The following is a 12,731-nucleotide window of genomic DNA, read 5'->3' as shown; positions in this document are numbered from 1 at the left end:
TCCCACTAACATGGGTACTTTGTGTATCTTGCCTTTTTTGTTATTTCCAAACAGAATCTTACAGTTTGCTCTATAATGCGATGTTGCATACCACTGTTCCACTATGAACACATTCCATAGGTGCTTAAGTTCTGAACTCGAATATCATAAGTTGACGTTTGTTGATGTCTGTGATATTTGCTTGGCATAATATAAATGTAGAATTTTCTGTTTTAATTTGTTTTATTACTTATCATGTCAGGGGTATCAATTGCTGACTATACTATATTGAGTGTGCTTATTGTTGAAGGTCATATAATAAAAGTAAAATCACAAATATACTGAACTCCGAGGAAAATTCAAAAAGTCCCTAATCTAATTGCAAAATCAAAAGAACGAAGGCATAACAACTGTCATATTCCTAACTTGTAACAGACTCATCTTGAGATTAAGATATGAACAGCAGCTTGACTCAAAAAGATTTTGTTTCTTATAAATGCATTATATACAGATGTACATGTTTGTAAAATATCTTATAATTTTTCCTCAACTGAAGATGACCATGGCCTCTTTCACCCGCAATAAACTTACTAATAAGCAATCTTCGTTTATGATAAAATCATGCAAACACAAACCAAGAAAAAAAGTATTATTAAAAATCAAAAATAGATATTGTAAAAGTAAAAAAAATGACTAAAAAATATATCAACGCATCAGATCCCCTTTTCATCATAGACTGAATGAGTTTGAAATTCGAAATATTTATATATTGTGATAATTGTAGAATGTTCAACGATGTAAGTTTTGTTCTTCTTTTTTTTTAAATTTAACTAACGTTATAGTAGGAACTATCAAGTGCCTGTTCTACTGAAATAATAAAATATGTAAAAATCGTCAAACTTAAAATTCATTTTGTAAGGAATACAATATTTTAGAATTACAAAATACAAATAATAAAAAAAAACTAATTTGAATACACATATTTATATACAATCGATAATAACCAAGAGTCCCTAATACTTTTGTCATTGAAGAGTTTCAACTGGAAGAGTATATTAGTTACTACATTAACTGTTTACTAAAACTACATGTGAACTTGTATGAAAAGGTCACTTTTGTGATACGAGAAAACTGGTCTTATTAGAAAGCAGAACGTAACAAGTTCAAGCTGACGTAACGAGATAGTTCCTTTCTTAATAAATTTTTGGCAGTAGTCCTATTTCTAAATAGACCATACATATTGTATAAAAAGTATTCCCTCATGATTCAACTATCAATGGAGTTTTCCAGGTAAGGTTGTAGACGCACCATTTAAAAGATAATCATGTGAAACTTGTAGTATGTCCAGGAATGTCATGAGTCCTAAAAGTTAACACTATATAAATCAAATGAAAGGACTTACAAAAAAAAATATTTACCGGACCTTAGAATAAACCATAAAAACATAAAGGATAAGAGTTATCCCTCCATAACACATAGTCAGTACGTGTACAGAAAAAAACACACAAAAAGCAACTTTCATAATAACCATATCCTTTTTTCATATTTATTCCTAGTTGAAAAATATATACTAGTAATTAACAACGTTAATTGTTACTTGAAGTTATATATCAAATCAGTTCAAATGATTCTTCCAAAAGCTTGTTTGCTAGTAACCTGCATAGCATGAACGAATCGTACGGGTCTTCACTATCATGACTTGCCTAACTTAAAATGGTTGTGCAAGAATAGATACATCGACTGACTATTTAGTAAAAATAAGTATGTACATTCATTATTCTCAGTAATGAATAACCACACCGAGTAAACATGGGCCCTTTTTTTCGATACTTTGCCATTAGACTGGGATCATTCCAAAACTGGCATGTCAGTTGCGTCTCAATTTCATCTCGATATTTGTATGCCCATTTTCCTTCGCGATTGACAACGGTGATTTACCATCCTCTCTGTGCATACTTGTTTCTGCTCCTTTATCTAATAGCAGACATACAATATTATCATGTCCAAGTTCGCATGCATAAAAAAGTGGTGTAGTGCCATCTAGTTTTGGTAGGTTAATATCAGCACCATTTTGCAAAAGACATTCAATAATTTCAAAATATCCCATAAAACAAGCAATATGCAAAGAAGACGACCCTGCGACAACATCAAACACATACTCTTCTGATTTTAAGCTGACATATTGTTGTACTATTGATTCCTTTTGTACGATAAAGTTGAACATGCGGTGCTTTAAATCCTCTAACGATGTACATGGATGTAATAGCGAAAGCATTATTTCAATATATATAAAATCTTTATTCTTGATGCGTGAATTGTAATTAACATTGAGTTTTAAAAGTAACCGAGTGATTTCAATATTTCCATTTGCTACAGCTAAGTGTAATGCAGTAAAACCGATATTAGTTTTAGCACATACGTCTGCTTTGTTAATAATCAATAGGCGTGCTATTTCAGTGCTGTTAGCCTGACAGGCAACAGAGAGGGCCGTGTAACGATCTGTACCAGAAAAATTAACATCGGGTGTTTTCAATAACAGTTTCCTCACGATGTCGAAGTGATTCATCATAGTAGCTTGCGTTAGCGGGGATGAGCGTATTTTCCCATCCTCTATGCCAATATTGACATCGGCATTACTTTCCAATAATTCTTCCACTATTTCGGTATAACCCTTCTCGCATGCTATGTAAAGAGGGGTTACTCCTTTTTCATTACGCACATTAACAGAATGATTCCACTGTAATAAGAGGGAAACGATTTCTTTGTGACCGTTATAACATGCCATTAAGAGTGAAGTATTTCCATCATCTCTACACTGACTGACATCCACGACTTTGCCTAAAATCCAACGAACTATATCAATATAACCTAGAAAACATGCATTTACCATTGCATAGCTTCCTGAAGTACCCCATCCCTTTTTTTCTAGAATATCTTGTGTATTTGCTAGTTTCACTTGCTCTGTCTTTTCAAGTTTCATTAAATAAAATATGAAATGATTTCTAAATGAGTCATCCTTCATGTTTGAGTTGTTAATTACGACTGTCACCTTGCCGTCTGACCAGTCTTTCACTAATCTGTCAAAATACAACTGCAAAGTTTCATCAGTTAGCTCTATGGCGAAAGCAATGTCAGTTGTATGTATATTTTTCATTTTTTTCCACTGAAAACGTTCATTTATGAAATAAGAATCAGAATGATCGATCAAACAGCGCATAATTCTTCCACCGAAGTAATGAGCCAGAAAATCAAAAATTTTGCCATGTATGGCACTGTATGCTGCATTTCTCTTACACACCAGTGAACCGTCTAGTGTATCTAATGCATCCATGAGTTGAGTCTTTGGTGTTCCTGTATTCAGTCTGAAAGCCATATATACATCATCTAAAACCTGACGCTGTTCATCTGTGATTCTACCTTCGAACCATTTCCCCTCAAGATGGTTATTAAAAAGTACGCATAAAACAAGACTACAAATTTTTAGCCTGCCTTCATCACCATATTTATTAAGTTTGTCTAATTCTTCTTTATAGAATTCAAACGGACTTTCATATAAGTGGTATACATCTGATTCATCTTTTTCAGGCAGCCATTGCAAAGAACATAACAGAGGAAAAAAATCACTTGATGGAGCAGTGTCAATGAAGTTTTTGTTACCAAAGTACTTTTCTTTCATTTTTGTTTTCTCGGATTGTGTAAGACACATTTCTTTTGAATTCAAATTGCATTCAAATATCTTAAATGGCTCTAATGAACTGAATTTGTCATCCTTATAGACTTGCAATCTACAGGTTGAAATAATTTTGATACACTTGTCTGCCAGTATTTGTTCAAGTTTTGGCAACATTTGTTGCCAATTTTCAAGCGTTGTTTGGTTTACAATATATGTACCACATACATCATCTATAATAAACAGTGTACGTATTCCAGGGGAATAATAGTCCATTATATCTTTTGGTCTTTCGATTGGAATAATCATATATCCTTTTAACTGGAACTCGAGGGCGATATGTCGAGCAACGAACGTTTTTCCTACCCCTGAACTGCCTGTCAGTGTAACGCAGTTCTGTTTAATCAGATGACTGGAAACATAAGCGCTTGCTCTTGTAGGTATAAATTTGTTGTCTTTGATTTTCCACTTTTCTATGTCTTCGTTAATTTGATCTATAATGTATAATTTAATTCTTGCAAAAACACTCAAATTTGAGTTTGAAGTATACCTGTACCTTATTCAAAACTGAATTTCGGGTCATCATTTTTCTAGACTAGCTGTCTACAAGCTAGTCAAAATTGTAACGATATATTTAAACTTATTTATCATTTAATTTTTTTTTCTAACAGGACATCATTTAGAAACCATTTCTAGATCTTTAAATACTGTTTAATTGGGATACATATATTGTTTTATTGATGAATTTAACGTTACTTATCATGTATTGCTTTACTGATATGAAAATAATATTCTGACCCTCACCCTGTCGGTATTGTAGACAAGAATGTGCTTTGTAAGATTTTTATTAGTTGTGTCTTTACAGTAAATATAGTGCGTGTGTAATTATTGATTCTTTATTCTGGGAGAATGTGGTACCTTTGATAAATATTGAATTAGTTGTTTTTGTGTTTGTAATAGCTTTCAGAAACTTAGAGTATTCTTAGATTGGTACTTTTGTCTTAGCTTCGTGCCGATCTGATGTTTTAAGTCATTTTAAATGGATGTTAACAGTTCGATCTTATAACGTGATGTTACATTCATATTTGTCTTGTATTGTTGTCTATCATATCTATCGTATTAATATATGAATCGGATCGTTAGTTTTGATGTTTGAATTATTTCACACTTTGTCAAGACTGTTTGGGTTATGCACATTTCTGGGCGCCTAAAGTAACCCATGGTTTCGAAAATCCGTTATATTTGGTCGGTTTCGAACAATTGTTTTATAGTCATAACCTTGTCTAATCATGTAGTCTCTTGAGACATTCGGTATTTAAATAAATACCTTTTGCTTTATACTAAATTAAAATCGATGTAGTCGTAGATAAAACAAAATATGAGACATCAAGTAAAGAATTTTTACCGCCATTTATTAAAATAAATACGTGTAAAATGATATTCTTTAAATAAAGGATAATCAAGCATTACTTTCAAACGGCATGAACAAGTCTGGATTTTCATAACCATACTAAACATTAACCAATCAGAAGAAAGTACCTCATTTACTGGCATTGCGTTGCTAATTCTAATGAAATATAATAATTTGTAGTTTCAGACGTGAATGTACATAACAATTCCCACAATAATCAGCAAATTCTTCTTTTATTCATATTTTCTATCGAATTAAAACAGACCTTCCATATTGGTGTATCAGTGTACACCTCAATTCAGAAAACGAAAAAAATGCGAAACTGACAAAAATACCTACAAAAGCTACTTCTTGCATCTCACACACTAAGAACGTGTATTTAGGGTTTTTTTTACGATATAAAAATATATATTTATCTTTGAATTGATTTGAATCATAAGGAATACAAATACTGTGCACTTACCTCTTATATTCTTAGGAATGGTTTCTTCTTGTTTAGTTTGCAAAGTAGCAACTTTTGTATTCAAACCAGATATTTCCAGTTCATCTGCAATTTATTCAAACAATGTTATTTAAATACATTTCCAAAATCAGATTAATAGCTGTCTTCATATTTTGAGTCTTTTTCCCCTAGATTGATTCTTAGAAAAAACTTAAAAAATATTATCAAATAGATTTTTGCATTCAAACGAGTTTATTGGTGCATTTCTAATTTTAATTGTGATCATGCATGAGCAGGAATCGGTACAAGATAATTTTTGATATAAAACTTAAACATTAAAAACTCTATACACATTTTAGCCTTATTACAAGGGCAATTACATTTATCATATTTATACCATTGTAACTAACATTTGTTGTTATTCGATCGATCAACGGATAGTTGTCACAATAGTTATATATGTATTATTAGGTCTTTCCACCTTTCTGTGGAAAGACCTATTGTATTTCTCCTGAATTTTTTTTATTCTTCCGCCTAATTTTGTTCTTGCGATAAATATTTGTTTCGGAATATTTCGCTTAGATATTTGGTATATGATATCGAACAGTTTATGCGCCTTTGAAATTTCCCTGCTTTACCGAATACTTTTCTTTGTAGGAGTTATCTACCCAAACACTGTTTTCCTTGTGTCCACTACTCCTTCGCAACCGTAAAAGATTATGACAAATTTATTTTATAAAATTGCTCGTTATATCTTTCGCATGATTTATTTTGTTTTGACCGAAGCGATATGAACACTCCATATGAGAGTTATCTCCCCTTATGGATTTGATATAAGTGATATGCATTTCTATCTTGTAAAGCATAAGTGAAAGAGACCTAGGATCTTTTGATTTGAGGTCCTTAGTAAAACAGTGAAAGTTAGGTCAAGGTCAAAGGTCAAGGTCATATTGTAAATTTTGATTTTGGCTTATTTTCACTTATATCCAAAAATTGTATAAGATATCGACAAAATATGTTAACTTAATTGTTAGTTCCGACATGTTGTAACAAGTCAATTGTGATAGCAAGGGTATGTTGAAAGCAAAAGGGAGTTTTCTCCCCTCTTGTATTTAAAAATATGCGTATAGTGATATAACTAATTAACCAAATATAATTAAGACCTATGGTCTTTTGATTTGAGGTCCTTGGTTTATAACCTTGAAGTTGATCTCAAGGTCATATATTGATTTGATGTTCTAGATTTTGACCTTTGCTTTTATCTAATATGTATACATGATAAAGTCATGGGACTTTTCGCAATAGTTTTCAAACCATTTAACCTTTACAAAAAAACAACCGGAAGTGACCTTGTGTGAACCGGAAGTAGCTATTTTTCAGACCTTATTTAAATAAAAGTATATAGAATCAGATATTTTTGGAATCTGTGTCAAGTAAATATTCAAAGAGTATCAAAGTAATATTTTTCAGACTGAAAGTAACAAATTATCTTCCTTATTTAATCAAATATTGAAAAGAAACCATATATTTTTTGAATCAGTGTACAATAAGCTATTATTTTGACCATTTAATTAACATTTTAAAGCTAATTTTACCTTCATATTACATGTATTAAAATACATGTTTTTTGGTGGAAAGACCTTCTTTGTTTTTAATTATATAAATCGTTACTTCATAATCTAAAGTTCTAATGTCAAATATTTGACACTATATCAATTTTTTTCAGTAATTGCCTCACAGAACTACTTTGAAATGAGTGCACAGTTATAGAGGTTCATTGTGTGGTCAAACTTTTTCAAAGATTTCTAGAGCGGTATTTCTTTTTCAGTGATATACATCAACATTAATTTTCGTCTGAATAAAGATGACATATGTGCCACGTTGTTTGTAAAACACACACCAAAAACTAAATAAGATTTAAACATAACACTTAAATATTTATTTTGCTACTTGTCTGTTTCTAGATTTACTTACTTTGTTGACGCAGCTCATCAACACTGTTTCTGACCGCGGATATATTTGAATGCATTAATGTTTCTCTTTCAATAAGAGTGTCCAATTGTTGAATGTACAACTGTTCTGTTTCCGGATCTAGACAGCGAGTTTTAATGTCTTCTATTCTTGACACATATTCTCTGTTCCGTTTATTTAGATATAATTCAAGTCTACTTGCAATGTCTATGAACAATGAGAACCTATTATTTAGTTCTACGTCTGATATATTTGTATTCACATTATGTACAAAATCATTCCGGCTACGCCTGATACGTTCAACATCATCTCCAATTGTAGTTTCTGTCGAGGTTGGTGGAATTTTGTTGTCCCAGCCTTGTGTTGGCTTTTGCACTAACCCCAAATTTCTTATTATCTTGTACATAAGAGCAACATCAAAATCAGCATATTGTTTTGTTCGGACAGTTGCTATAACACCTAATTCGAAGTCTCTCAGTGAAGATAGGTACGCGTTTTTACGAATGAGGCCATCTAGAGACGCGGGTGGCACTTTTACAAAAAGCAATTCCCGAAGTATGTTTGGAAGCTCAGTCTGAGTGACTATGAATAATCTAATACAGTTACTTATGTGTACACTAGAGCCTGAAGATAAAGTCGAATTCGTTGTTCCCATGTCTTTGCTACAGTAAAATTTTCAAATCGCAGGTTCTCCTTCGGAAAATCATAAGACGTGTCTTTAGTAACTACTAGCTTCTGTAGTACACTGTATCTAACATCTTTTGAAAATTATTGCAGTACCATTAGACCAAACCTGAAAATACCTTAAGTTTAGTATCAACATTATAATAAACGATATGCGACAGAATAATTATGCGTTTCTAAAATGATGGGAAATCAAAGGCATAGAAACATGATTATCAAAAACTATAAATACATAGCTAAAATACTCCATTGACAATAGGGGCATTTGAAACTAAATTGTTAAAAGAAACTGTGCACCGTATAAACAAATTGGCAAAAATAAACAAATCCGTTCTAACAAACACAGAATGCAGACAAAATGGTGCTTAGATATACTATGAACAAAATGAATAGTCTGAGTCCTATAACTTCTACATAAATAGTGAAATAGATAAAACAGTAAAATGATCAACTGTGTATGACACAATTGACAGGACCTCTTTCCAAGAACGAACATGCATTATCAACAGTATGTTTTAAAATTGCCTATGAATGGAATACATACATAAGAAATAAAAAATAAATGAACAGATTAGAATTTTCCAAAAGCAAAAGTCCAAAATTTATATAGTTCTAGGCTACTTCAATTTGAAATTACATTTTATTTATTTCCTTGTAGTATTTTGAAGTGTATTTTCTTTTAGATGTGCACTTCCTATCATGACACTGTTATTGCTTTTTCAAAACAAATTGATTATAATTTTAATAAACCGTTATAGCGTTATAGCGACAAAACTAACATCTTCATGTTGAGTACATACTACCCGAAACTAATAAGATTAAGCGTACAACGTCGATTTTGTCTTTTCAATAGCTCATTATTTAACCTTGAAGGTTGGCAAAATAGCGACATTTCAACACAAAAATTGGGACAATGCAAAAGAGAAATAAAACAACCAAGACAAGCAATAAAATACCGTAAAAAAAGAGGGACGGAAGATACCAAAGGGATAGTCAAACTCATAAATCTAAACAAACTGACAACGCCATGGCTAAAAATGAAAAAGACAAACAGAAAAACAATAGTACACATGACACAACATAGAAAACTAAAGAATAAACAACACGAACCCCTCCAAAAACTAGGGGTGATCTCAGGTGCTCCGGAAGGGTAAGCAGATCCTGCTCCACATGTGGCACCCGTCGTGTTGCTTATGTGATTACAAATCCGGTAAATAGTCTAATTCGGTAGGTCACATTCATGAAAAGGAAGGGGATTGTAGTTACGACGTTAGGAACATATCCGATATCATTTGTGAAATGGTTATTCCATAACGGTCAACCAACTCGTGATGGCGTCCGTAAAATTTACGAAGGGATGATTTCAACTTCACCATTTGGAACTCTTGGTTTAATAGCTTCCTTGTAAGCAGCAACCCTCTATCAAGAATATCATGATAGGAAATGCAAGCACGGGAATATCATATCAATTGGGAGATATATACCCCGTATGCAGGTGCTGCTGGAATGTTGCTACTTAGAATGGAAAGTTCACAATTGGAAAGCTGAAATCATCTCTTTTGTCGTAAAGTTTTGTAATGTAGATAACAAAGAAACTTCCTTTTTGATTCTAGATTTTGCGAATTTCTCAAAAATTATTTAAAAGATTAACAGATTTATCTTCGATGAAGTGATTCATAATAAAACAGTGAAACATGTTCAAACCTATCCAATTGTACCTGACTTTGGTTTTCATTTTATTTCATTATAAGTATACATTGGATTGACTGTCTCCAAAAAATAAAACCAAAAATAACTGTTCGGTAAAATTAATCTTATAGTTAGGGTGGTCTTAATAAATAAAGGCAATAGTAGTATACCGCAGTTCAATAGTTTTATTTCGATTAAACAAAAACAAATCCAAGTAACAAACTGAAACCGAGAGAAACATCAATTATGATTGGAAAACAACATAACAACCTAAACACTAAACTACAACAAACACAAAAGCCAAAATATGTAGAAATGGTCTGTAGATATGAAGTACTTTACACCTTGCTAGGTAAGGCAAGTTCGTATCATTATCAAGACTCAGAGAGGATCAACGAACATGTGATTGGCTATCTTATTATATCTAATTTTATAATTTCTTTCCTTATAGTAAACAATTCCCTGTTTGTTTATCTTTTTTAATGTTTGATGGAATGAATGTTATCCGAGCCCACTTTAAACTTGATCATGTTTATGTACTTCACAAAAAGCATGACAATTCATGAACGATTTTTTAACTCTTTGACGTTTAATGGTTTATATGTATACTGTATATTCAAAATGTCTCTAGATTGCATTTCTGTAAATATTGACAATGCAATTCCCCATAGGAACTCCCTTTACGGCTAAAACTGTACCACTTTTACTATGAAGTTTTGAAAAAAAATCTTATTCTAGAATTGAAAGTTCAAATGCACCACAATTGTTTTCAAAGGTCAAAATATAGGGCTGTGCGGCATATTTTCAACGTTTATATGCCCTGAACTTCTTAGATTTTAAACTAACACTTATTTTCTTAACTTCCCCTACCTCGAATGAAAGGTTACCACAGATTTCAAGTAAACAATATGCACATGTAAATTTACTGGTAACATTCCTTAGTTATGTCTCTGTGAGATGGAACACATAGAGCATTACTGGGAACCAGTATGTAAACAAAATAAATTTTCTATGAATATTCAAGATCTTCCCAAAAGAGGCGTGTTTTGAGAAACAGCTGTATTTACAAAGTGCAACCTATACAAACATTTATTCAAATAGAAAACTATCTAAAATCAGTTTTTTTCACATTTATACTCATTTATCAGAATTATAGCATGAAAGAAATCACTACGTATACTCTAACTTTTTCTTCACTGTACATTTTATACCCCCTCCCCTGTTTCAATTTTTTAAAGAATTTGAAATCAAGGTTTTAATTATTGCCAGCTTACCCTATTTGCATATTTTGTGATACAAAATGCCTAGAACCTGTTTAAACCTGTTTTGATAACATATTGAAATCATTTCAGAATACTTTAAATGTAATGATTAGCAGTCAATCAATAAAACATTCAAGATTATATAAAGTATCCAATCCAGCCTCTGTTTCCAGTCCACATCTTATTGTATGCCTATTTGTCATTAAAGTACACATTTTCTGTCTCAAATGGTCAATTTAGAATTCTTGTCACAACAGTATCATCTGTAACCATATACATGATATATCTGAAACAATTTAGCTAATAAATATACTAGAAGTGTTCAAACAAAGCCATATTTGCAATAGTTATATGTATGCAGATACCAGTCTGAGATATAAATTCACTTAAAATGATAAAGAGATTAGTGCTAACATCTGATTTTTGCATAACTTCCAAGCATAGTTATTGTTTTCTATATCAAGAACTTTAAAATCATAAAATCATAGCATTTACGACTTTAATTATTTGTATTATGACCAAGGGAGTAGGCAATTTTCTCTGTTTTTTGCCCCTGGGGCCTAAAATTTCCTTAATCATTCTGCTGTTTCTAGCAATTTGGAATATTTAGTACATATTCAGGATATAACACACTATTGTAAGTTTTGTTGAGATATTTTTTGTTTTTCTAGCTTTTATTTATTATGCCGTGGTAATAAAAAAGCAGATTTAGGTGTTGCGGCTTACTTTTTGGCTATCGAAAGGACACAAACACCCCATGAATAATATTCAGAAAGGATCTATGAGTTTCAATGACTGCAAAGAGTAAATATATGCACTTCTGAACAATTTAACTTAAAAATATGCAAATATTATGAATTAATTTTGTATCCAGGACTTTTAGTAAACTGTGCATACTGTAAACTGTGAATTTATGCTGAGTCATCATATTTAAGGCATTCCATCAATCTTCATTAAATATTTATAAAACTTCATATTTGATTTAATTTCTTTAAAATCTGTGAAATAAAGTAAATTTGGTTAAATTCTGAATGTTCCCCTAATTCAACCTATATAGGTTGCATTTCTGTAAATATTGACAATGCAATTTCCCATAGGAATTCCTTTTACGGCCAAAACTGTACCAATTTTACTATGAAGTTTTGAATTGAAAGTTCATATGCACCACATTTTTTTCAAAGGTCAAAATATAGGGCTGTGCGGCATATTTTCAACGTTTATATGCCCTGAACTTCTCAGAGTTTAAACTTATACTAATTTTCTTAACTACCCCTACCTCGAATGAAAGGTTACCACATATTTCAATGTAAACAATATGCACATGTAAATTTACTGGTAACATTCCCTAGTTATGTCTCTGTGAGATGAAACACAGACAGCATTACTGGGAACCAATATGTGAACAAAATTAATTTTCTATGAATATTCAAGATCTCCCCAAACATTCCAAAATGGGCGTGTTTTGAGAAACAGCTGTATTTACAAAGTACAACCTCTAATAATGTGAATGCTATTCTTTTATAATGAAGCATTGAAAACGAAATTCGGAGACGAAATTGAAATGAATACTTACGCAAGTTGCAACTCGCCGCATGAAGGTCGAACAACCAGGAAATAAAATAC

The 12,731-nt window shown here is 31.7% G+C and overlaps 1 protein-coding gene across 1 annotated transcript; it reads right to left on the bottom strand.

Annotated features, from left to right (window-relative positions):
* Positions 1–446: 446 nt before the first annotated feature.
* On the bottom strand, positions 447–12,731 carry LOC139527880 (uncharacterized). The gene is made up of 4 exons (XM_071323554.1): positions 12,678–12,731; positions 7,477–8,266; positions 5,524–5,607; positions 447–4,143 (listed from the first exon to the last, which is right to left on the bottom strand). Exons 2-4 carry the CDS (start codon positions 8,126–8,128, stop codon positions 1,847–1,849), a joined length of 3,033 nt encoding a protein of 1,010 aa, XP_071179655.1. The 5' UTR covers positions 8,129–8,266; positions 12,678–12,731; the 3' UTR covers positions 447–1,846.

This window comes from Mytilus edulis, chromosome 6 (assembly GCF_963676685.1).
Source record: "Mytilus edulis chromosome 6, xbMytEdul2.2, whole genome shotgun sequence".
Taxonomy (NCBI): Eukaryota; Metazoa; Mollusca; class Bivalvia; order Mytilida; family Mytilidae; genus Mytilus; species Mytilus edulis.
The sequence above is the reverse complement of the archived record's forward strand: the minus strand, read 5'-3'. Positions and strand labels throughout refer to the sequence as shown.